Here is a 25,593-nt window from a genome sequence, read left to right as displayed (position 1 = left end):
GGTGCCGTGGGGGGCTGCGGGGCCAGGGTTCCGGGCGGGCGAGACACGCCACCCCAGGCTGGTTCCAGCAGAAACACGTGGGCATACCCCCTCCTTCCTGCACGGATGGGATCGCTTTAATCCTCAAGAAAGGCAAGAAACGGGTAGGATGTGCCTACTTAGGGGTGGAGAGAGGTTCCGAAAGGTTCAGTTGCCCAAAGAGGAAACTTTGTGTCTGAGGCGCTGAGTTCCTTGAACCTCGGTGTCCGCATCTGTGAAATGGGTGACGGGCGGAGTGAGGCGAGGAAGCCACACGTTAGGTTGCAGGGCAAGGCCCAGGCCGGCCGTCAAAGCCTTTCCTACAGGCCGAGCAGGGCGTGAGGGGCAGGCCAGGCCCGGGGAGGGGAGGGGTCCCGACACCAGCCTGCGGACTGATGGGGATCCAGGCTTCCTGGTTCCGGCACACACGGTGTCTGCACAGCCGCCAGCCCCGACTGCTTTAATCTGTTCAGCTCATGAAAGAGCCTTGGGTGAGAGGACAGCTTTCTGGGGAGAGGCAGCTGGGGTCCCCCGGCCAACCCCAGGGTCTTGGGGCACAGGGTGCGGTGTGAGAGCCGAGGGCTCACTGCCCCGGCAGCTTCCCGGGGCTGCGTGGGGCTGGCAGTGAGAAACCCAGGCCCAAAGCAATCCCAGGGGCACGGGAGCATTCTCGCTTTAATTGGACTGGGGGTCATGGTCCCCAGGAAGCCCTACGGGGGGGGAGATGCATGTGGAGTCTGGTTTCCCAGCTGCGAGGGAGGTTCCGTGGGGACATCAGCACCTCTCACCAGGGAGGACAGGCCGGTCAACGACCCTCGGCCTCCGGAGCAGAACAGGGAAGTCCCAGGCCCCCTTGACTTCGGGGAAGCTGGGGGCGGGGAGACCTCTCGTTCCAAGGTCGGGAGGTCAGAGCCAAGGTGGGGGCCCCTGTCCCATGCATCCTGCCTCCTCTCGAGTCATTTGTTAAACATCCAGGCGACCTTGACCCCCAAACTTCCCTCCTGCTGGCTTTCTGTAAGGCTGCTCAGAACGTTTGGAAACATTTACAACACTCCCGAAGTGCTCACCGGGTCATCCCCGAACATAACTGCATCCTCCCATCACTGTTGCAGGAGCCGCCCCCTGCACCCCACCCCTCGCTCCCCGCTTGCCCCCCCCCCGCCCCCCACCCCGTCCCCAGCTTGCCCCTTGCAGCCCGGCCTCCGCACAGTCCCCAGAGAGGCCCCTGACGCTTCCTCACAGGGCTGTCGCCCCTCCTGACGCCTCCCCCGGAGGCTCACCAGTGTCACCGTGGCCTCCAGGGACTCACCCTAGGCCCCGCCCTCCTCTCCGCCCCGCTTCTTCCACCCTCCCTGTGGCTGTCTGGGAGGCTCCCCAGCTTCCCAGGGCTGGTGGCCTCCTTCAGCTCAGACGCTGAAGATCGGAGACCGGGGTCGCCGGTCACCAGCAGGGAGAAAGACAGCGCTTGTGACCAGTGCACACGGCGGCTGAGGGCCCGGCTGGGAGCCGGGCAGCCCTGACCGGCGGCCCCAGCTCCTTGCTGTGCAGCGTCCTCCTCTGTGACCCGGGGTTATGATGGCGCCAGGGGGCGGTTAGGAGCGGCCAGCCCTCTGGGCACTCCAGACCCAGAATCCCCCTGTGTTTTCTCCCCAGGCGTTCCCTTTTCCCCTTATTTACCCATTTACTCTCTGTCCCTCTCACTCTCCCGTCGGATCCCCGAGGGGTGGGGCTTGTCTTGTTCGGAGCCACCTCCCGTGGCTGAGTTCTGGGCACAAACAGGTGGGCTGCAAATATTTGCAGACCGACTAACTCACAGCCCCGTGAAGTAAATACCCTGATCCGGATTTTACAGATGAGGAAATCAAGGCGGCTCTGAGCCAAGGTCACACGCTGGGAAGGGGTAAAGCAGGGTTTGAACCCAGGACAGTGGCTGCAAAGTCCAGCTCTTTATCATTATGCCCTCCAATCCTGGCCTCTGCTCTCGGCACGCTGGCAGCAGACAGAAGCGAGAGACTTGGTCTCCTCTCCCAAAGAACTTACGATCCTTCATTCACTCAGTGAACATTTATCAAGCACCTACTGTTTGCTGGGCCCTGTGCTAGGCCTCGAGATACCGCACACAGTGAGCAAAGCCCAGCCCCTGCCCTCAAGGTACTCGTGTCCAGTGGGCAAGAGTGCCCTGCAGTGACACAGCAGGAAGATGGTACAGTGACCGGGAGCCCCGTGCAGTGATGGGGGCTCAGGGAGCGGCCCCTCACCAGCAGGAGAATGGTGATAGTCATGAGATACACCAGGACCCCCCCAAGGCAGAACCCAGTTCAGGTCGTAAATGCTGAGGAACTCAGGGGAATGTGGCAGGAGCAATCACGGAGGCTTCCTGGAGGAAGCAGCGTTGAGCTGGGTCTTGAGGATAGGGAGGGTCTGGATGAAGGAGGCACCTACACACCCCCACCTCAATTACTGCCCTCTTGGGAGACACCACCCAGGAGCATGTGGCCGGGAGGGAGCTTCAGACCTGCCCCTCCCTTTCAGAGTCATTCACACCAGACCACAAGCCCCTGATGGGGGAGGCACCCGAGCTCCGTGGGTTCTTCCTGGGCTGCGGCTTCAACAGTGCAGGTAAGCGTGGGCAGCAGTGCGTCCCCGACTCCCTGGCATCCCTGCAAGTGAAGACAGCCAACTGGGCCTCTCCTTCAGTTCTCAGAGCCCCACCCCCCACCCCGGGTTGGGGTGCTGGGCCTGGCAGCACTGCAGCCCTGACAGGGGTGGAGATGGGACAAGCCTGCCGGGAGGGGGTGAGGTCCCGTTAGGAGGTGTGTGGCACCCCAGGTGTGAGATCCAGGGCTTAGGGGCTGATGCTGCCCATAGAGGTGGGAGGGGCACGGAACTGAGGTGCAGGGCCCTGGGGGTGGATCGCAGACCTGCGGCTCCGCTCCTGCCAGGAATGATGCTGGGAGGTGGCTGTGGGCAGGAGCTGGCCCACTGGATCATCCACGGGCGCCCGGAGAAGGACATGCACAGCTACGACATCAGGCAAGGGCCCGCTGGGACCCGCGGGCAGGAGGCGGCTGCCCCAGGGTGGGGTGGGGTGGGGTGGGGTGGGGTAAATATCCAGGGCTATTTAGAAAGGAGCCTTCCCTGAAATCCAGAGGGCTTCTTGGAAGAGGTGGCAGTAAGGGAAGAAAGGGAAGAAGCCTGCCAGCGGGGGCGGTGCTGCAGGGTGCCTGGGTTTGGCAGATCCACTGCCCTCTACAGTTTCCAGGACCTCTTGTCCCAGTGTCCTGCCTGACCCGCCTGACAGCTCTGGGCTCAGCAGTGGGATCTTATCATCCCACTTTGCAGATGGGGAGACTGAGGCCCGGGGAGCAGGAGGGACTGCACAGGCTGCCCAGGAAATGGGGCTGAATTGGTGGTCATTGTTAGGACATGTGCAGGTCTGGGAGACAGGCAGCCCTGAGCGACATGTCAGCTGCATCCATCCGTCACTCACAGAGTGTCTGGAATCAGTCAGACCCTGTGCCGAGCACTTTCCTCTCTGTAACCTGGGGTGTGATGTATATGCTGTAAGTGCCGCCGGCAGCAGTGAGCGTGTTTGTGTAGGTAAAACGCTCGGCATCAGGTCTGCACACGGAAACACTAAACAAAGCTGAGCTGAGCCCAGGGGGCACTGATATCAGAGTTGGGAGGCGTCCCACTGACCTCTATGAGTTGGGACAGGGATGCGGGTGCCCCCAGGCAGGGTCCGGAGGGTGGCAATCGGTGGGGCTGGGGTCTGGCCCCCAGGCGGCAGTTCTGCGCCCCGAGCGCTGCAGGTGGCAGTCGAGGCAGCGGCTTGGAGGGGCCTCTGTGGGTGTTCGGCCCCCTCCGCTGTGACTGGGGAGATCCCAGCTGCCCAGCAGGGCTGGAGGTGGCAGGGCTGGAGGTGGCAGGGCTGGAGGTGCTGCTGGTTCAGCTCAGCGCACCCCAGCTCCTCTGCTCACCTCGTCCCTGCCTGGCCCGCTGGGGACCTCGCGTCCACTGGGGGGGATGTCTGGTCCCCACAGAGACAGACAGACATACCCTGAGGTCCCCCCAACACTGCCGCCCCCTCCATGGCGCCTGGCACAGCGTGGTCCGCTCTGGCGCCACCTTGGAGTCTGTCTGGGTCTGTGCCCACGTGCTCTCCCAAGAGAGGAATGTTCCAGAAATGATAAAGCTGCACGGGGCCTCAGGGATGGGCCAGTCTGAGCCCCTCCCGCTACAAACAGCGAAACAGAGGCGCTGTCGCAAGAGGCATCGTGTCTGAAGTCACCCCGCGTGCGAGCCAGTGGGCAGGGACCCAGCTCCAGCCCTGCAGGGCTGTCTGCCGTCCGGCTTCCCTCGCGGGGTGAGGCCTCAGCAGTGGAATCGGACAGACCAGGGCGTATCCTCGGCCTCGCCGAGTGGCCTCTCACCTCCGGGGCTGGTGGAGGCCCCTGGCATGGGTCTGAGCCTCCCTCCTCAGCCGCCTCTTCTCACAAGCTGTGACATTAGAGGGAGCGTCTTGTGGGCGGGTTTGTGGGTGGAAGGCAGAGCTCCTGCCTCTGCCCCGGCCTGGCTGGGGCCTTGCGTCACAGGTTGGAAGGCAGAGGGCCCAGGGAGGGAGCCCCTGAGTGCTGGGGCCCAGTGGGTAGGGGTCGGGGCTGTGATCTGGGCCACCCGCCTTTCTGGCCCGGGCAATGCACCCAGGAGATGACTGGCTCATGGCATCGGGCCTGAGCGGTCACTGATGTGGGGCGTCCGTGTCCACCCAGCACCCACACCCCCGCCCCCATCCCCACTCACATACTGGACGGCTGCGACCACCGGACCAGCTGTGGCACCGGCACCCGGGGCCTCTCAGCACTGATGGGATGTTCTGCTTCCCTGGCCTGAGCGGGGCATGGAGACCCAGGCGCCACAAGAGAGGCAGAGCCAGGAAACGAGGGCACTGTGTCAGGGAGTCACCAAAAAACCCGGACGAGGGAGCGCCAGCCTTGTGCCCCTGCTTAGACACTCAGGAGATCAGAGCAGAGCTCTGACCCATGTCACCTCCTCGTCTTACACGCTGGAGGATGGGCTCGGGGAGAGGTGCCTGAGGAGGCGATCGGGACCCAGGGCCGGGTCCAGGGCGTGTCTGGACCCTGGCCTGCATGTGAGGCTCCCGGGGCTGGCCTGGCACCAGGTGCCCTTCAGGCCACAGCAGCTGCCTCACGGATGGTGGCAGAGGCACCCCCTTTGGACACCCAAACAGGTTCTCAGCTGTCCCGGCCCCCCACCAATTAGCCAGTTCTTCCTCCTCCCTGACCTTGGTTTCCCCATCTGTGAAATGGGAACAGTGATCCACCCTCTCAGTGGAGTGCATTTGAGGCTCATGGTAGGGATGCGTCGCCTCCCCCAGGGCCTGGCATAGGTGGGGCCCAGAGCACGGGCCGTTGTTTTTAAAGAAAGCTCTTGGGGTCCTGGCAACCAGGGAAGGAGAAGTCGCTCTTTGTTATGTCAGGAGGGTGGCTGGACGCCGGACCTCGGCTGCAGGCCCCTCTGCCCGCTTGTATGCAGGTGGAAAACGGCAGCCGGGTCCTTGTGGACCACGGGGAGTGGTCCTTCCTCTGCTGACCCCTGTCGTGCTTGGGCTGAGCTGAGTGCCCCCGCCCCTGACACCCACAGGTGTGCACAGGGGCGAGCAGAGGGGCTGGTGGGGGCCTGTCTAGAGGGGCCGGATGTGCCTGTGCAGGGATCACCCAGCCCTGCCTCAGGCCCATCCCCCTCCCTGGTCCCTGCCACCCAGGGGGTCTGAGAGGACAACTGAGGCTCCACCTCCCCCCTTGAGAGCCCCCCAGGAGCCCCACTCTCAGCGAGGCTGGGTGGGTGACCACGTCCCATCCCAGGAGCCACTGGGCTCCTGCTGCCAAGGGGGGTGAGTCTCCTGGCCTCCTCCCGCCCCGGCTCAGCCCCTCACCAGCCTGCTCCTGCAGCCCCACGTGCCGCTGCTGGGACCCCTCCCCAGGCCCCTGGCGGTGCTTCGTGGCCCCCCTTCTTTCTGGAAGCTCCTGGCTCAGTGCAGCAGGTTCCTGTCGCGTGGAATGAGTCAAACCAGGAGCCCCACACCTGAGGCCGCTCTGAGGACTGCACGAGGGGTTCTTGCAGGTGGCCCGCAGCCCTGGGCCTGCCCTGGAAAAGGGCTCCTTACACGACGGCAATCACTACGAATAGTATCTGTCGTGCTAATTCCCACATCGGCAGCCCCTGCCCCAGCCCCTGCACAGGTCAGAGCAGCATGCTGAGGAGCCCTGCTGAGGCTCAGGCCAGGCCCCTGAGGACAGCAGCACTGATGGGGACACAGCCGGGGGGAGGTGGGCCCCACAGGACACGTGAGATGCCAACAGGCGGGGAGTGGAGGAGTGGGCAGGCGGGGGCCGCAGTGAGCTGGGCGCCTGAGAGTGGGCTGTTCCTGGGAGGGGCTGCAGGGCGCAGCGTGTAACGCAGCCCAGCAACTGTGGCCACGCTGGGGACCAGACGGCAGGGCTGCTGGTTGGCCCTGGCTGTCCTCCCTCCGTGAAGGCTGGGGGAGGGGCCTCTCAGCTCAGCAGGAGGTCGCGTGGGATCCGCGGGCGGAGTTGGACACCACCATGGGTGGAGTGGCTGCACCTGGTGTCCCCCCAGCTGCCAGGGGACACACGTGCAGGGATCGCGGCCACACCATCCCTGGGAGCAGTGCCCCCAGCACAGCTGGGACTTCTCCCACTCTTCTGCGCCTCCTGGGGGTCTGACCTGAGAGGCCGTCACCTGCACCCCTTGCCTCCGCTGAGGGGCACCGAGGGGAAAGGGGCGCTCCATCACATCTGCTGACCCTAAACTCCGAAGATCCCTCACGTTAGCTTTCACGAGATCATGGGGGCCTGTCCGGCCCGGGGCCCAGGTCGGGGGCAAGGAGCACGGCTCACCCCACGCACTTCCCCAGCCTGAGGCCCTGAGCCTGCGGTGTCCACTCCCTGCGCCCGTCAGCTGTAGGGGGCTGCAGGCGAGGACGCTGAGCTCCCCGAGATTTGCGGGCTGCCCAAGGCCCCTCAGTGGGAGAACGGAGAGCCAGGAGCCCCCCTGAGGCCTGAGCCATAGGGAGGACTCCCGTGGAGGGGACAAGGGTCCCCAAGGCAGTGACGGGCCACTCCATCCACGACAGGCGCTTCCATCACTCGCTCACGGACCATGGCCGCTGGATTCGAGAGCGCAGCCACGAGTCCTACTCCAAGAATTACTCGGTCGTCTTCCCCCACGACGAGCCCCTGGCTGGACGCAACATGAGGACGGACCCCCTGCACGAGGTGCCACCCCCACCCCCCCGCAGTGCCTGCTCTGTGCCGGCTGCCGGCGCTCTCAGGGAGCCCCAGGTGTGGGGTGACAGAGTGCATGCAGCGCCCCCCCGCCCCCAGCTGCAGGGCAGGTGTTGGCTCCTTCGCTCCCTGGGCACTTACCGAGGGAATGTGCCTGGAGCACAGTGGGGGGTCGTGAGGGCCAGGTGCACCGGCAGGTGTGTGCAGTCGCCCATCAGGAGGGCAGGACCAGGCAGTGGTGTGCTAAGAAGACGTGCTCCTGCTTGTGGGGCCTGCTTGGGATGTCTTTCCTCCCCGGCAAGCTTCTACTTATATGATGAAACCCATCGTCAGGTGCCCTTTCCTGGGGCCTGCCCCTGGGCACTCTCCCAGGCCCCTGACAACCCAGGTGCCTTCCCTGTGCTCCCATTACCCACCCCAACCCCAAGTCCATCTCCATCCCCCCTTCCTTGCCTCCATGTCTACGAGGACCCTGGCAATGGGGGCTGGGCCCCAGTCACTCTGAGCGCAGAGCCTGACTCTGGGTAGGTGCTCAGGGAATGTTTGTTGACTGGATGGCTGGGGCGGGAGGCAGGTGGGCAGGGCGCAGTAAGCAGGTAACATTTAAGCAGAAGAAGCCTCCTTCATCTGGGGCTCCAGCGCCTGGACCCCAGAGGGAGCTGGTGCCCACGGCACCTCCCCAGGACAGAGACATCCTTGGCTCCCGGGCTGCCCTGTCCTCCAGCCTGGCCTAGAGCGCCAGCTGGGAATCTTGGGCCCCACGTGGGCTCGGGTTCCCCCAGCCTGTCCCCGGGCCTGCACCGTCCCCGCAGCGCAGCAGTCTCCCAAGGAGCTCAGGGCTTGCTCGATGACTCTCGGGTGGAAGATGGGCTCAGGCACGTTGCTCACATGTGCACAGTTCTGCCCGGAGGGGGCTTGGCGGGTGCAGCAGCCCTGCCCCCGGGGAGGAATCTGCCTTCACCCACACTTCACTTCCTCGTCAGCACCCTCCTGGTAACACTTCCCAGCCGTTGATGGTTGGCGTGTGTTTTGTTAAACAGAGGAGCCTGCTCTCCATTTTCCCTCCCAGGAAGGGTGATGCGTCTCTGGTGGAGGTGTCCCCACGCTCACTGGAGGGGAGTGGGTTTTGTGTCCTTGGTTGCCACCCCCTTGGACGTCCAGGGAGGAAGCATCCGGGGGTCACCAGTTGGCATGTGACCTGGAGCGCCCTCCCCCTCGAGGTGGTGGCCCACGGGGAGGGGGAGACTCAGGCTGTCTTGGCCTCTGGCGCCCATCGGTCCTGGCCCTTGAACGCCCGGCCACGCTCAGCTTCCGAAGCCCACTCCTCCTGGGCGCTGGGCTGGGTTGGCCCCAGGCACAGGGCCCTTCCAAACCTTAGAGCGGAGATTCTTTTCTCCCCCCAGGCTAAATTTATTTTCAAAGAAATCTGCCGCCACATTACTTTACTGTGTCTGCTGTAATTTCTTATTGTGGTAAAGTGCACACAGCATACAGCTTGCCATTTGAACCACTCTAAAGTGTACAACGCAGGGGGTTAAGTACATACACGGAGCTGCGTAACCATCACCGCTATCCAGTTCCAGAATGTTTTTGTCACTGCGAGAGGAAACCTCGTACCCATTAAGCAACAACTCCCCATGTCGCCCCCACCCCCCAGCCTAGAAAAGCTACCGATCTATACTTTCTGTCTCTCTGGATGTGCCTGTTCTGGTCTTTTCGCATAAATGGGATCGTACCCTGTGTGGCCCTTGGTGGCCGGGCTGCTTTTCCTTACCTTGCCTCTGAGGTTCATCTGCAATATAACAGGTGTCAGAATGTTCTTCCTTTGTCAGGCTGAATAACATCGCATCGTATGGGTGGACCACACTGGCCATCCATTCATCCGTTGATGGGCGCCTGGGCTGTCCCCTCCTCTGGGTGGCTGTGAACGCAGGTGTGCACGGGCTTGTTTGCGTCCCTGGTGTCATTTCTCCTGGGTGTACGCTTAGCTGTGGCATCGCTGGGTCAATGGGTGTCCCAGACCGCTCGGGCTGCCGTAACAGACACCCCAGGCTGGGGGGCTCGAATTCATCTCTCACAGTCCTGGAGGCTGGGCGGTCAGGATCCAAGTGTCCGCTGACCGGTTCCTGGTGAGGGCGGCCGCCTTCCCGCTGCGTCTGCTCCTGGCAGAGGGACAGCCCTGGTGGCTTCTCCTCTCCTCATAAGGCTTCGGACCCCACCCTTAGGGCCTCATTTCACCCTAATTCCTTCCTCACAGGCCCCGTCTCCAAATACAGTCACACTGGGGGTTAGGGCTTCAGCATAGGAATTTGGGGGTGCTGTTCGGTCCATAAGAGAAGGTAATTCTGCAGATGGGGGATTCTTGAGGCGGGCAGTGTGGGTGCTGGGAGGGCCGCACAGTTGGAGTCAGAGCCTGGGCTTGGGTCCTGGTTCCGAGTACTGGGACCTCTTTGCCCGCTGCCTGCTGCGGTGCCGGGTGGTGGGTTCTCCCCTCCCTGCCCTGCTCTGCGCGTCTGGCCAGGCCTGAGTGGGCCTCTTCTCCCTCCACAACCAGGAACTCCTCGCACGAGGCTGCGTGTTCCAGGAGCGGCACGGCTGGGAGAGGCCGGGATGGTTCAGTCCCCACGGCGCGGCTCCGGTGAGTGGCTCCCCGGCACCCAGCGGCCATGCCCCCAGCCCGGCCTGCGCCCGGCCCCTGCCCACCGTCCCGCCTACGTCCTCCCCACCGGAGGTGGCTGTGTGTCTCCCTGTCCTTAGTGCCGTGGGGCGGGTGCGTCACCTGGCCTTTGGAGAAGCCGAGCCCCGGCCGGGCCACCTGAGGTCGTGGGATGTCCCCACAGGCATCCCTCACCGCCCACGGTGCCCGGCCTTCCACGGCCCAAATGGGGCCAGGGGCCAGGAGAGCTGGTGTTCCACAGAGGGGAGGCTGCACACGAGGCTCCCAGGTTTACGGGAGGAATCAGAGCGTCTTCTCGTAATTTGGTTCATATATCTTTGGCAACGGCAACTGTGAATGTTAGTAGGAGGATTTAGCCAAAATTATGCATTCTGTGTGTTAGCTCGTAAGTTGGTACTTCACAGCGTCCTGGCCTCTGGGTGCCCTCCTGGGGGCTGCCCAGCCCCCACCCAGTGCCTCTCAGGGACCCGGGTCCTCAGAGAAGAGTCAAAACCGTCCTGCTTGTGAGCCCCTCGGCCTGGGGTCTCTGGAGCAGGTGATGTGATCTGAGGGGGATAGTATTTGACCCAGATTTGTACAAATTAAAACCCCTTTCCCGTTGCTATGTTTCACCAGTCCCCTTCCAGTGCGACCCATCTCCCATCTCCGTAGCAGCTATGTGCCAAGGCACGTTCCAGGGCATGTTAGGTGAGGTGGATGGAGGCCAGAGTTCCTGATGGCTTCTGCCTCTGCTTCTCTGGGGTCAGCAGAGAGGAGGGGCCTAGGGAGACCCCTCCTTGAGCAGGTCTCTGCAGAGCCCACTGCAGCCAGCCTGGTCCGCCCTGGAAGCCCCTCTCCCCGGAATCCGTGGGCAAGGCGATGAGACCAGAGCAGGAATCAGCGACATACCCCTGGTCCCGAGATGGGCAGGCTGTGCAGTCCCCACCCGGGAGCCATCCTGGGAGTCCAGGGCACTGGGTGACGAGACGTCCCCAAACCCCTGACCCCTGGCCAGGCTACGGCAGGCTGGGATGTTAGGAGGGAGGGCTGGGGGAGGAGGAGGGGCCCCATCCGCAGGAACAGGGCCAAGTGCGGGGTGTTGGGTCCTGGGCCTGCCTGAGAGCGGCTGACCGAGTGCAGGAGAAGCCAAGGCAAGTGGTGGCTGAGGGGCCAGCCTCTGGGGCCCACGCCGGGCGCTCAGGACTCGCCTGTGACCTGAGGCAAGTTCCAGTCTCTCGGCGCCTCGGTTTCCTCATCTGTAGAGAGGGTCTCCCTTCCCGGAAGCGCGAGGCCCTTTGCGCAGGGCTTGGCCCCGAGCAGGACCTGGTCCCGGATCACCATGGCAACAGCACCTGGAGCCACCGCTGCGGCCACCCCAGCCCCGACTCCCCCTCCCTCTCCTTCCGCAGGCTGATCCCTGGGCCTTATCCCAGCGCCTTGGCGCTGAATCGGAAGCCCTGGCGTGGCCCCCGAGGTCCCAGTCAACCCGCCTGTTTCCCGTTCAGCCCCGTCCCTCGCCGTCCTCCCTACCCGAGCACACCCAGTTCGTTCTCCACCCTCCGGGGCCCCAACGCTCCCACCGCCATGGAGATGATGGTGTCACCTGTGCAACGTGGAGGGCATGCCTGAGCCCCGCCTCCACCCCGGCCTCGTCCACAGCGCGTTGCCCCTCGAGAGCGGGGCTTGGAGAGGGCAGGACCAGCTCTGCCCTGTGGACCTTTGTTTCCGCAGGACCCGGCTCAGGGCTGGCCAGGCCGCGGGCACCGGGCCATGCTGTGCGTGGAGGGGGGAGGAGGGGGCGGGACCGGTGACGACCCCTCTTCTGCCCCAGGTGCTCCCTTACGACTACTACGGGGCCTACAGGCAGCGGGCGCATGAGGACTACCTCTACGGCAGGCTGCTGGGCCACGAGTACACCTTCGACTTCCCGCCCCACCACGACGTGGTAGGACGCCCCATCCCTGATGGGACAGAAAGGCGGGCGTCCCCGTGGGCTGGCCCTCTCTGCCGGCTATCCCCACCCCCGTTTTTGGCCGACTCAGTTTCGTGGAGGAATCGGTGATGTTCTCTGCCCTCCCCTCCCGTCTGTACCAAGACTTTGGCAGCGGTGAGGTCTGCTCAAGGAGTGGGGCTGGAGCCAGGCCTGGGTCTGGCTGTGTGGCCTCGGGCCAGGGCTTCACCTCTCTGAGTCTCTCGGAGCTGCTCCGATTCTCAGGTCGCTCCTGGCGGCTCCTGGCCCCTTCCTTCCCTTCCCGACTCCTCATTTCTGTTGGGGTTGAGGTGAGTCCCTCTGAGTCTGCGTCACACAGGGAAGTTCTCACAGGCAGCTTCTGCAGAAGAGACTATGCCAGCTTCCCCTCGGAGCCGCCCAGCTGCTTTGTTACCCAGCAGAACGTGCTGTGTCCCCGTGCACGTGGCCGACTGGGGAGGGAGCGAAGTCCCTTCGGTATCTGTTTGAGAGGGGGCCAAGGCCTCAGCCTGGGGGTCCCCAGGGATGGGTGGCCTGGGAAGCTTCCTGGGCGTGGGACCCCTGCAGTCACGTGGGGCCCCCTGCTTAGAAGCAAAGCTCTGCTGTTGCTGCCTGGAAACTCTTAATACATTCTGAACAGGCCCGCATCTTTATCGTGACTAGTTCTGCACCCGGTCCTGAAGGGGAGGAAGCAGGCTCTCCTCCGAAGCTTGCCCTAGTAAAGGCATTGGAGGAGGCGGCTTCTGAAATGGAAGGGGAGGCGTGTGCGTCTGAAAGCCCAGGAGTCCCTGGGGGCTGCCTCTCCGGGGAGCAAACGGGGACCCGTCTGGCACCTCCGCACGGTGGCTTCCAAGGCCTGCGGGATGTTCAGGCCCTTGAGGATGTGGGCGCTGGGAGGGGATGCCAACTTGGCTTCACGGCTGCATCCCACCCGCGCAAAGGCACCTCGACAGTCCCAGAGCATGAAACAGGCACTTGTGCTCAGCCTTGGCAACTTCCCCAGCCTGGCTAGACGAGAGTCAGCCCGGGAAGCTGTTCCGGGCTTTGATCTGCAGCCCCAGCAGTGTAAGCGAAGGTACCACATGGCTGATGGGTGAAGGGAGCTCCATAAAGAGTAGTGGTGCCTGGAGCTGTGCAGGAGCTGTGCAGACCCCATGGGGTGCCGTGTAACAACCAGCTGTCCCAGGGGGAAGCCTGATCCCCGGCGCTGGCCAGTTTCCCCTGTATAAATGCCCTCACCGTCCGCTCCCTCCCACCCACCCACGTGGCATCACTGAACGCAGAGCGGGGAGAGATGCGCACAGTGGCTTCTCGGGGTCGGGGCACTACTAGACAGACCCAGGTGATGAACAGCTCATCGTTTCCGCCTGTGTAAACTTGAGTGGCCCACGTACTGCCCCTGGGCCTCAGAGGGCACCCGGCCGTGAGGCTGCTGATCACAGTTGCTCCCAGGCAGCGGTGTCTGTACCACACGGGGCGGGAGGAGATGGCGTGGGCCCCTCACACACCCTAAATGCTCCCTAAGTGGCAGCTTTCCTGTTATAATTTTTTTTTTTCCCGTAAAAGCAGTGGGATTGGCACATCTGCTCAGCGATGGGGTGAGGGGTTTAGGGCAAAGATGGACTGACATTGCAAGGGAAGACCAAGCAGAAGAAACAGATGGACAGCAGAAAACCTTGAGACTGGAGCCAAGCGTTTGCGTACCGTATGGAGGGAAATAATGAGAGATGTCGCCTTGGTTTTTTTTGTTTTTTTTTTAAAAAAAAACAGCTTTATTGAGATATATTCACGTACCATACCACCCAACCACTTAAAGTGTACAATGCTTTTAGTATTTTCAGAGGGTTCTGCAACCATCACTGCAATCTAATTTTAGAACCTTTTTATCTCCCCCCCAGGGAAACCCTATCCCCATTAGCCCATTTTCTCACCGCATCCCCACCTTCTGGCAGCCACTAATCTACTTCCTGTCTGCGTAGCTTTACCTCATCTGGACGTTTCACGTAATGGACTCGTACCATGGTCTTCTGTGACTGGCATAATGTCTTCAAGGACCATCCATGTTTTAGGAAGTCGTCAGTACTTCATGACTTCTTATTCTGAACAATATTCCATTACATGGATACACTCCTTTTTCTTTATCCATTCATCTGTTGATGGACATTTGCGTGGTTCGACTTTCGGGCTATTATGAATAATGCTGCTCTGAAAATGTGCGTGCAAGTTTTTAGACAGATGTTTTCATTTCTCACGGGTAAATATCTGGGAGTGGGATTGCCGGGCCATGTGGTAGCTCCACGTTTCGTGTTTTGAAGATCTGCGAAGGCTTTTCCAAAGTGGCTGCACCGTTTCACACCTCCGCCCGCGGCGGACGAGGTTCTCGGTTCTCCATCCTCGTGAGCACGTGTAGTTCTCTTTTTGACGCTAGCCATCCGGGTGGGTGTGAAGTGGTATCTCAAAGATCTGAGTTGCATTTCCCTAATGACTGCTGGTGCGGAACATCTTTTCATGTGCAGATTTAGCCATTTGTATATCTTCTTGGGAGAAATGTCTATCCAGATATTTTGCTCAGTTTTAAATTGAGCTATTTGTCTTTTTATTGAGTTATAAGAATTCTCCGTACATTCTGGCTACAAGTCCCTCATCAGGTTTATGATTTGTAAACATTTTCTCCCCTTCTGTGGGTTGGCTTTTCACTTTTTTAACGATATCGTTGGCAGCACGAAAGTTCTTAATTTTGATGAAGTACAGCTTATGTAGTTTTTCTTTTGTCCCTTGCGTTTTTAGTGTCATATTTAAGAAGGCGTTTCCTAACCCAGGTCACAACGAGTTACTCTTCCGTTTTCTTCTCAGAATGGTATAGTTTTAGGTCTCGTACTTAGGTCTGTGGTTCATTCTGATGAAGCTTTGTGTGTGGCGTGAGGAAGGGGTCCAACTTCGCACTTTTGCAGACGGCTATTCGGGTGTTCCGGCACCATTTGTTGAAGATTATTCTTTTCCCGATCGAATTGCCTTGGCATCCTTGTGAAAAATCAACTGATCATAAACGTCAGGGTTTATTTCTGGACTCTCAATTCTATTCCATTGATCTGTATTTCTATCCTTATGCTATACCACGCCGTCTTGAGTACATTAGCTTTGTAGTAAGTTTCAAAATGAGGAAGTGTGAATCCTCTAGCTTTGTTCTCCTTTTTCAAGACTGTTTTGAATATTCTGGGTGCCTTGCATTTCTGTATGAATGTTAGAATCCGTTTGTCAGCTTCCACCAAGAAGCCAGCCGAGATTTCGGTAGACTCTGTCTAATCGGTAGATTGATTTGGGGGGTACAGTCATCTTAGCAATAGTGAGTCTTCATTTCGTAAACATGAGAGGGCTTTCCATTTATTTAGGTCTTTAATTTCTTTCAAAGATATTTTCTAGTTTTTAAGTACAAGTTTGCACTTCTTTTGTTAAATTTATGTGTAAGCATTTAAAAATTCTTTTTGATGATGTAAATAGAATTATTTTCTTAATTTCATCGATGGTTCATGGGTAGCATATAGAAATACAAAAATTTTTTATTTGTTGTATATTGACCCTATATCCTGCAACCTTCTTGAACTATTTTATTAGGTGTAATAGTTTTTCAGTGGGTTCCTTAGGATTTTCTGATGTAAGATCACATCAGCTGCAAATAGAGATGGTTCTACTTCCCCTTTTCCAGTCTGGATGCCTTTTATTTTTTCTTGCCTAATTGCTCTGGCCGGGACCTCCAGTACAATGTTGAGTAGAAGTAGCAGAGTGGACAGCCCTGTCTTGTTCCTGATCTTAGCGTGGGACATTTAGTCTCTCACCATTAAGTATGTCAGCTGTGGGATTTTGTTCATGCCCTTTATCAGGTTGAGGAATTTCCCTTTTAGCCCTAGTTTACTTGGAGTTTTTATCATGAACAAGTGTTGGATTTTGTCAGATACTTTTTCTGCATCTGTTGAGATGATCATTTGGTTTTTGTTCTTTATCCCGTGAAGATGGTACATTACGTCGATTGATTTTGGGGTGGTAAACCAGCCTCCCATTCCTGGGATAATCCCACTTGATCGTGGTGTGTAATCCTTTTTATATGTTGTTGGATTTAGCTTGCTAGTATTTTGTTGAGGTTTTTGTATCTGTATTCATGAAGGATTTTGGTCTGCAGTTTTCTTATGAGGTCTTTGGTTTTGGCATCAGGGGTAGTGCTGGCCTCTTGGGAAGAGTCTGTGAAGAATTGGTATTAATTCTTTTTTGAATGTTTGGTGAAATACACTAGTGAAGCCATCTGGACCTGGGCTTTTCTTTGTGGGGAGTTTTAAATGACTAATTAAGTCTCTTTTTTATTATAGATGGATTCAGACTATTTCCCCTTCAGTCGGCTTCAGTAATTTGTGTCTTTCTAGGAATTTCATTTCATCTCTAATTTGTTGGTGGACAGCTGTTGACAGTATTCCTTAAAATCCTTTGCTATAAATTGGTTAGTGATACCCCTCTTTCATTCCTGATTTCAGTACTTCGAGTCTTCGCTGTTTTTTCTTGGTCAGTCTAGCTAGTGATTTGCCAATTTTGTTGATCTTTTCAAAGAAACAATTTTCAATTTTGCTGATTTTCTCTGTTTTTCAAGATTTCATTTATTTCCTTTCTAATCTCTAGTATGTCTTTCCTTCTGCCTGCCTTGCCTTCTGCCTACTTTGGGCTTAATTTGCTCTCCTTTTCTAGTTTCTCAAAGTGGAGAAGTTAGGTTATTGACTGGAGAGCACTTGCAGGTGTAAAACTTCCGTGAGCACAGCACTAGCTTCGTCCCATCAGTCTGCATATGTTGTATTTTCATGTTCATTCATCTCCAAGTGTTTTCTAATTCCCTTTCTCTTTGATCCGTTGGTTATCTAGGACTGCGTTGTCTAACTTCACTTATTTGTGGATTTCCCGATTTTTCTTCCACTACTGATTTCTAATTTGATTCCACTGTGGTCAAAGAACATATTTTGTACGATTTTAACCCGTTTGAATTTATCGTCTTGTTTTATGGCTTCTGGTCTACCCTGGAGAGTGTCTCCTGTGCTTGAAAAGGATGGTCACCGTGTGTTCCTAGCTGGAGGGGGGGAAGGCAGGAGGGGCTCTCGGAGCAGGACGGCAGCCAAGGGCCCAGTGCCCCAGGGTCTGGGGGGGGAGTCAGGTCCCAGAGCCCACACAGCACCCCACCTCTGGAACTTTTCAGATCAAGAAGGAGTGTCTGGCCTGCAGAGGGGCCGCTGCTGTGTTTGACATGTCCTACTTTGGGAAGTTCTACCTGGTGGGCCTGGATGCGAGGAAGGCCGCCGACTGGCTCTTCTCGGCCGATGTCAGCCGGGCCCCAGGTACGGAGCCCAGGTGGGCCACGCTTTCCCACTTCGGTGCAGCCCCGGGCACTGAGACGAGACAGCGAGCTAACCCTGTCCTCTCTGGGCTCATCTGGCTCATGGCTCTGCCCCCGGGGCCTGGCCCTGGGTCCCCGTGTCCAGACCCCTCTGCCCTCCTGGCCGAGCCCCAACCCCAGGCCCCCTCCACTTTCCTCCCTCCCTCTACCCTCTGTCTCCTCTCCATCCTCCCCCCTGCCCCCACCCCCACTTTTACTTTGTTCCAGACAGGATTCCAGGCAGCAAGTCCTCAGAATAGTCTCCTGGGGCTGCAGAACCTGTCCACTTCCCCCCCTAGGAATGCTCTCCCCAAGTAGGGTTTCTAGAATTAAACAAAAACACAGGGTGTTCAGTGCCATTTGAATTCTAAATAAAGGATGAATAACTTCTTAGTGTAAGTATGTCCCATGCAATGTTTGGGATATGCCTCTCCTTTTTTATCACGCATCCCCATCCACCCGACCCCAAACTCACCCAGCCCCATCGCTATTAGTTTCCTAGAGCTGCTGTAACAAAGTACCACAAACTGAGTGGCTTTAAACAACCTAAATGTGTTATCTTACAAGCCTGGGGCTGGAAGTTCAGACTCAGGCCGCGATCCCAAGAACGTAGAATCCCTCCTTTTTGCCCCTCCTGGCTTCTGGCCGTGGCCACCGTCCATGCCTTTCAACCACGTTGCTCCAATCTCTGCCTCTGAGTCACACGGCCTTCTCCCTGCATTTTCGTCTTCTTTTAAGGGCACCAGTCACGTTGGATTAGGGCCCCACCCTGATGACCTCTGATCACCCTAGCATGATCCCATCTGCAAAGACCCTATTTCCAAATAAGGTCCATTCACAGGGACTGGGGGTTAGGACTTCAACATACCATTCTGGGGGTCACAGTTCAACCCATTATACCATTTATCCAGCCAACCCACCTGCTCCCCGCCTCACATGTACCTGCTACTCACCTCTCCTTAATCCCCTGCGTCCCATTCATCATGCCAACACCCTTCTACCCACCCACCTGTCCCCTCCTTCCATCCGTGCTTCCCCCCATCCTCTCCCCACCTCCGCATTCTCTCATCCATCCATCTACTTCCTTTTGCATACTCATTTGTTCATCAGCCATTCAAGGAGCTTCTGCTGTGCCAGGCATGGTGCTAGGAACGCCCAATGAATGAGATATAAATCCTGCCCTTAAAGACGTCCCAGCGTGGGGGTGGGGTGGGTGGGAGGGAGGGATTCGAGGCATTTCTAGAAGAAAGAAGCCTCCCTCCTGACCCTTCCTCCTCTGGGCATGGCAGTGCTGGGTGACCTGCTCATCCCTCTCTGGGTCATTCAGTCGTGGTGGCATCACTGAGACGAGGGGCCTTTCAAGGTTGTCCCCCTAGGGTATCCAACCAAGGGTTACCCTGAGCTGAGGGGCCGCCCCGCTAAATGGCTCCCACATTCTGGGGTCTTCATCCTGTCCGCAGGCTCCACGGTGTACACCTGCATGCTGAACCACCGCGGGGGCACCGAGAGCGACCTGACCGTCAGCCGCCTTGCCCCCAGCCCCCAGCCCTCCCCGCTGGCCCCTGCCTTTGAAGGTAAGCGATGCCTCGAGGATCCAGCAGTGCCCTCGACGCAGCCCCGCTCGGTGAGGCGGCCGCCGACGCAGGACGCACTGGGAGGGGCTGCCGAGGCTGCTCTGGTCACGCGTGTGCCCGCCGCAGTCAGGGCCTGGGAGCTCAGAGGTCTCGCTTCAGGCAACGATGCTGGGCTTCCAGCGCTCAGTGATTATGCCTTTGAACCTGCCCGTCCCGCAGGGTTTCGGAGTGGCCACAGCGTGCGCGTGCTCAGCTCACCTGCCCGGAAGAGAGCGAGCCGAGGATAAGGCCACGCCTCCCTCGTGGAGAACTTAGCTCCTTCTGACACCGGCATCTATGCTGAATTGGCTGTCTCCGTTCCCGTGTAACTCTCAGTCTCAGACTGGGGCAGGTCCTTAGAAGATATCCAGCTCTGTGCCCAAGCTGACACCCACACTGCCCTCTGCAGGCCCTCTGCTTCTGCTTGCATGCCTCTTGTGACGGGGAGCTCATTACTCGTACCCCTTGTTTGCACAGGTCTGACTACGCTGAGCCAGATCTGCCCCCATCAGTTCACCTCCCCGACCCACCCCTTGGTTCACATGGGAGCAGTCGAATCTCTAGTGCTGCAAGCCTGTCTCTGTCAGGGAAGAGTAGCAATGGCTAAGCTTCACAGAGCGTGGGAAGCATCCCCTCTCTCCAAGAAGGGGCCCCCTTGCCACCTCTGGGACACTGGATTTGCAGGGGAGAAAGGATTCAACTGTGCTGCTCTCTGTGCGGCTGCACTGTACCGTCGGGGGAAGGGTCACTGTCAGCCCGTTCAGGAAACCTGGCGGCCCCAGCTCCCGGCCTGGCTCAGTGCTGCTGGCCATTCAGTTGCGTGGGACTCAGTCACGGAGGAGGGGGGCGAGGTCTGGCCTGGGCACTGGGAGAGGGAGGTGCAGGAGAAGCCCGATAGAACACTGGGTGGGATTGTGAGGGGGTGGGAAAGAGTGAGGATTATGGGAGGCCATGGGAAGCAGGTGAGCCAGGATGAGGAAGGTTTCCTGGAGGAGGTGATGTCTGGCCTGAGCCTCGAAGGATGGATACGAGCCACCTGCTAGAAAGGTGTGGAGGAAAGAACGCGGGAGGATCCTGTGAGGAGCTGGGCGGAGAGGGGCATTTTGACAAGGGCCGCTGGAAACTTTGGCCTTCATCCCCCAGGAGAGGGGAGGCCCGGTCCAGCCACAGCTGCCATCCTTAGACAGCGAGTCTAGCTGGGGAGACAGAACAGAGGGACCCCAGTGAGTGTGCAGGTCCCTGAAATCCTGGCTCTGCCACTGCCTGGCTCAGGGCCCGCCTCTCTGAGCCTCAGTTTCCCCATCTGTGAAGTGGAGACAAATGACCCACCTCCCTGAGCTGCTGCAGGGAGTTGAGCGAGAGTCTGGGGGTGCCAGGAGGGCTGGGGAGCAGCCTCCCTGAGCTTGTTTCCCCACCTGGAAACTAGTCCCCGTCACCGGGGGGAGTTGTCACCAAGGCTCTGTACGCTGAGCCACGGCCCAAGGGGGCAGCTTCTTGTGCCCTTCCCGATGAGTCTGGTGGATTCCTGGCCCTGGAGGAGAACTCGCCTGCCAGGGCGGGAAGAGCAGGCTCTGAGAGGAGGGGAAGGGGAGGTGTTAATGGACCCCGGAGATGTTTCTCCTGGACGCTGGGGGCGTCTGCCTCAAGTTAAACGGCCGCCTGGTGGGGAGGTTTGCACTTGGTGGGTTCTTGACCTGCCAGGGCGTGTGCAGATGACAAGCAAGTCACAGTGGTCTGTGGAGCGTGCTAAAGGTCCCGGCTTCACCGCTAAGCACAGAAAACCCACATACGGACCTTGTATTTTCAGCCTTAAAAAAGCGGTACTGTTCCTGCTGTGAACATGCATGTCCATTCAGTGTGCGTGTTTATACCTGTTAGGTCAGATCACCATTAAGACAAGAGGATGTGCGTTTCACGTGTGATCAAGGTTGTGTATAAAGCAGCTGTCCATCTTAAATGTGATTTTGAACAGTATTTTACATCACAAAAGGAGTACATACCTGTAGGAAACATTTGGACAATTCTGAAAAGTACAAAATAAAGTCCACAGCTCCCGGCCCGAGCCAGGGCCCTGGAGCCTGCCCTCTGACCGCCCTCCCTGCCATGTCCGCCGTGTGGGCTGGACCTGGACCTGGGCACTTAGCGATGTTTTTCATGAGAGACAGCTGCCCGGAGGAGGCCAGGCCCAGCAGCCGCCGTCTGTCTGGAACCAGGTGGCTTCAGTTAACGCTCGGGTCCCCCTGGGAGGGGCCTCGGCATGGCTGCAGACGGCCGGGCCCCGCGGGGCCCACGGAGCGTGCTCCGGGCGCTGGGGTAGAGGATGCCGCTGGAGACTCGATCCTCAGAGGTGTTCTCAATCCAGCTCCCAAGAGCCCCCAGCCCAGGTAGCAGGGGATCCTTGGGGATCAGCTTGTTTGTTTGGCCTTTGAGTTGGGTCTGGATGGACAGCCAGGACTGAGGGCGCAGACGGGCACACAGAACGTGGGGTGACGAGGTCAGGGATGTTCCAGAGGTCACCTGGACGGGGCGGGAGGACGACCAGGGCTCTGGCTGGGGTCTCCACGTGGGGGACTGATGGCAAAGCCAGGGGCTCTTCTGCTCTCCCCCCGGCTGCTGCTGGTGGAACCCTGGCTTGGAGGGGGCAAAGGGTTCCCAGCTTCACGCTTCCAGGTGTGGTGGCCTGACCGGTCCCAGCTCCAGGACCTTCCATCAGAGCCCAGCCAGCGAGTGCTTCTGGGGAGGGAGCAGAGGTCCCAGGCCCCCCCACCCCATCCCCTGTCCCCGTCTGGGCTCTGCTACGAGCTTCACGCTCCCCTGCTGGAGAAGCAAAGTGGGGCGTGTCTCTTTTTCAATTATAGTAGGTGCCCGCACCTATGATCACAATGACATGCTGTTCCACTGCTGTGGAAGCCTCGGGGAGTGGGGGCCAGTGTGCGGAAGGGCGTCTAGGCAGGATTCTCCAGACTCTGGAGCCTCCCCGAGAGCTGCTGCCCCCCTCCCATGCCAGCTGTGCCCAGAGTGGGCTGGGGGCTGGTGCCAGGCCGGCCCCCAGCGGGGCCCAGAGTGAATGGCGCGGAAAGCTGAGAGAAGCAGCCCTTGGGCAGGACCGGACCCCCGGGGAGGGAGATGAGTGTCCCAGTGCGTAACCATCCCGGTTCCTGGTTCCTGAGCCCCAAGCTGGGCTCCTGGCGCCGCCATAGCTCCTTCAATCACCCCAGCAGCCTTGTGGGGGGGGGGGGTTCTGGCCTCATTCCCATTGTACAGATGCAGAAACTGAGGCTGGAAGTCAGGGATTGACTGGGTACCATCACTCTGAGATGGGGGGAGCCCTGCTGGAAGGAAGGAAGGAAGAGAGGGAATGGGATGGGGAGAAGGGCGCATAGAAAATGCAGAGGAACGAAGCCTCTTCCAGGCCTGCCACCTCCACCAGGTCACGGGGGGAGTAGTCAGTGAGAGCCTGCCCGCCCAGGGCACACACAGTGGCTGAATCTCACAGCATCCCCGCGGGTGAGGTGCCTTCACCCCAAATTGCAGGTGACATTTCGGAGGCTCAGGCAGGCTGCATGAGGGGTCCAGGGCCACACAGCTGTCTGAGGTCACAGCCCCCCGGGGCAGTGGCTCTCCCAGGACACTGGGCCAAGGTGAGCTCCCCTCCACTCAGCAGTACCCGGGTGGCAGCATGGCCCAGTGGATGCTCCACAGGCCGTGGACTCAGAGCTGGACAGAGGCCAGTCTTCTCACACCGTGTGACCTCTCTGAACCTCAGTCTCCTTTTCCCGAGGGTGGTGACGAGTGTCAGTCCCCTCTGAAGGATCAACGGTGTGTTGCCTGTAACGCCCCGGCTCGACACCAGCCCCCATAAGGCCATGGCAGGAATCCTAGAGACCGGGGGCCATGGGAATATGAAGAGAAACGGGAGCTGGTCAGGACGTTGAGGCTCAGAGAAGGAAAGAGGCTTGTCCAAGCTCGCCCAGCACTGGCAGCTGAGGTGGGACTCGGTCTCCCCACGGCGTGATGGCGCTGGGAGCTCTTACGCTTTCTTGGACCACAAACCCTTTGAGAAGTGGGAGAAAGCCTCAGACTCCCCCAGAAAATGCTCCCTTGACGCGCGCAGCCTCAGGGGGTCCCGCACCCAGCCCCTCCTCCCCACGTTTCGTCCTGCGGGTGATGAGAACCCAGGGTCCCTTGGGAGTGTCCCCATCACTTGGGCCTCTGTCGTTCACTTTCAAGGAAAGAGTGTGTGTTTTCTCCACGAGGCCTCGGGCCATCCCCTCTGCCCCGCCTCCTCCGTCCCACAGTCCTGCGCTGAGTCCCATGCTTCTCCTCCAGGGGACGGCTACTACCTGGCCGTGGGCGGGGCTGTGGCCCAGCACAACTGGTCCCACATCACTACGGTGCTGCAGGACCGGAGGTTCCGGTGCCAGCTTGTCGACAGCTCCGAGGACCTGGGCCTGATCAGCGTCCAGGGCCCAGCCAGGTGAGGAGAGGGCGGGGAGCCAGGCACCGGGGTGCCCCTGGGCCCTGGGCCCTCGGCCCTCTATCTGGGGCCCGGGGCAGAACCACTTACTGCTTCAGAATGGGACATTGTGGTCAGTAAGCTCGACGTGCCAGCGACCTCAGAGAGGCCACACCAGAAGGACACTTTTCGAAGCACTAGAATACAGAAAAGCCCTTAATGAAAGACTCAGACTGAACCTCACTGTGAATCAGTACGTGAGGATTCAGTGGTCACGGAAGGGCCAACGAGGGTGTCTCTGGACAGCTGACACAGACTAAGAATCATGTGCGCCATCTCTAGGGGGGCAGAGCCAGACTGGGGTTCCACGTGCTACCTGGGCTCAGAATATCGCTCTACACTGAGAGGTGGCCTGCTGCTCCCTAAACGCCCCCAGTGACTAGGTCTGCAGACGATCATTCACTCCTTAATCCATTCTGTGAGCGTTTACTGAGCTGTGTTCCACCCATGACGAATCAGCTCCTGGAAAGCCCTCGGATTCTAGCTTGTGCGTGGAGCCCCACGACGGTCTTAGGCAAAGGGGCACCTGAGCAGCTGTGCACGTTGGAAAGATCCCTCTGGCTGCGCTTTGGAGAGGGGACGGGGGGATAGGGGATAAGGGGGGAAGCACAGCGTGTTCACATTGACCAGCCAGGGGGCTGGGATGTACCAACATCTCCTCCAATCCTGATCACAGCCCTTGGAGGTGGTTAGAAGTATTTTTATTCTTATTGGTGAAGAAGAGAGGACGGTGCACCTCCAGCCAGGTTATCCCAAAGCTGACGCTTAGATGCAGCATGGCCGTGTCCACGGGACATCCTTGTCAGCCGGGGTCATGCCAGGATCCCCAGACAGTGCACGCAGGTCCCGCCACGGGATCCATTTTCCCTGGTTCTTTGGAGCTGACCAAGCCTGCAGCACCCCCGCTGGGTCCTGGACTGGCGGCCCTCCCCTCCCGGGCGGAGTGTAGCTGGCTCTGAGCGTGCATCGTCTTGCACAGAGGCACACGGCACACGCGGTACGTGCTCTCCGAATCACGGCTGGCTGTGTACCTTAACCATCAAGTGCTGGACTTCAGGCTTCTCATGAAAAGCAATATTTATTAGGGGGCCCTTGGAGGGGACACTGCGGGAAATGAGGGGTCAAGGCTTGGAGCTCTCTGAAGGGACAGTGTTTCAGGCAGAGGAGGCAGCAGGTGCAAAGGCCCTGTGGCAGGAGGAAAAGCAGTGAGGCCAGGGCCATAGGAGACACGCTCAGAGGGCAGTGGAGGCGAGAGCCTACAGGTGCAGAGGCTACTCCTCCAGGAGAGGGAACTGAGCAGAAGAAGGGCTTTAACGGGGTCTCTGATTCTGGGCCAGGGAGTAGGAGGCCGGCAGGTGTGAGGAGCCTCAGGGGCCAGGTGAAGCAGGGATTCTGAGCGGAGAGTGATGAGCCGTGTCCAGGTGGTCGATGGGTCCAGTATGTGGGGTTCCTCTCCCCACACACTGACCTCCGCATCTCTGGGCTGAACGGGGGTGGGTGTCCTGGCCTCCTGAGCTCGAGGCCATCCTCGGAAGCCTCATCTTCATCTGCACTGCGACCTTGGCCAGGGACTGGGCCATTTTTGGTTTGGTGGTGGAGGTGAGCGGGCAGGGGAGGGAGGGGGTACCAGAGAGACAGATCAAGGTGTGGCCCCGGGAGGACAGACCAGCCTCTTCCAGCCTCATTAGAAGCTGCTCAAGGAGGGTGGCAAGTGACAGCTGCCAGGGCAGGAAGACAAGCTTTCCTCCTCCTGGTAACTTCTTAGCTTTCTCCCCGAAATTGTCCTCGCTCTTTCAAAAATAACCCAAAGTTTCTTGTATGAATAATAATGTTACCAGCACCGCTGACAAGGGCTAAACTTTCTGAGCTGTCAGGTGGAAAGCATTCGGCGCGGCACCTGGACCATGGGAGATGCTGTATGACCTGCTGACCGATAGAACTTTCTGGAAACATTCCATAATTGGTGGTCCAGTACAGTAGCCACTAAGCTGTATGCGGCCACTGAGGCCTTGACATGTGGCCGTGGGACAGAATGTTTTACCCTAATTAACTTAAGCTCAAGAGGCCACACGTGACTGGGGAGACATGC

General features: G+C 59.0%; 1 protein-coding gene across 2 annotated transcripts in view; it reads left to right on the top strand.

Annotated features, from left to right (window-relative positions):
• SARDH (sarcosine dehydrogenase) overlaps positions 1-25,593 on the top strand; it is a 63,515-nt gene that overhangs the window by 17,708 nt on the left and 20,214 nt on the right. Inside the window, exons 10-17 of one of the 2 annotated variants that reach the window (XM_060013834.1) lie at positions 2,551-2,637; positions 2,961-3,051; positions 7,196-7,337; positions 9,901-9,984; positions 11,834-11,947; positions 17,199-17,337; positions 18,836-18,949; positions 23,318-23,465. In XM_060013834.1, the coding sequence (XP_059869817.1) occupies positions 2,551-2,637; positions 2,961-3,051; positions 7,196-7,337; positions 9,901-9,984; positions 11,834-11,947; positions 17,199-17,337; positions 18,836-18,949; positions 23,318-23,465 (919 nt within the window). The remainder of the gene's footprint in view (positions 1-2,550; positions 2,638-2,960; positions 3,052-7,195; positions 7,338-9,900; positions 9,985-11,833; positions 11,948-17,198; positions 17,338-18,835; positions 18,950-23,317; positions 23,466-25,593) is intronic. The other variant, XM_060013836.1, reaches the window with a different exon arrangement.

The sequence above is a fragment of the Delphinus delphis genome, chromosome 6, assembly GCF_949987515.2.
Source record: "Delphinus delphis chromosome 6, mDelDel1.2, whole genome shotgun sequence".
Taxonomy (NCBI): Eukaryota; Metazoa; Chordata; class Mammalia; order Artiodactyla; family Delphinidae; genus Delphinus; species Delphinus delphis.
The sequence above is the reverse complement of the archived record's forward strand: the minus strand, read 5'-3'. Positions and strand labels throughout refer to the sequence as shown.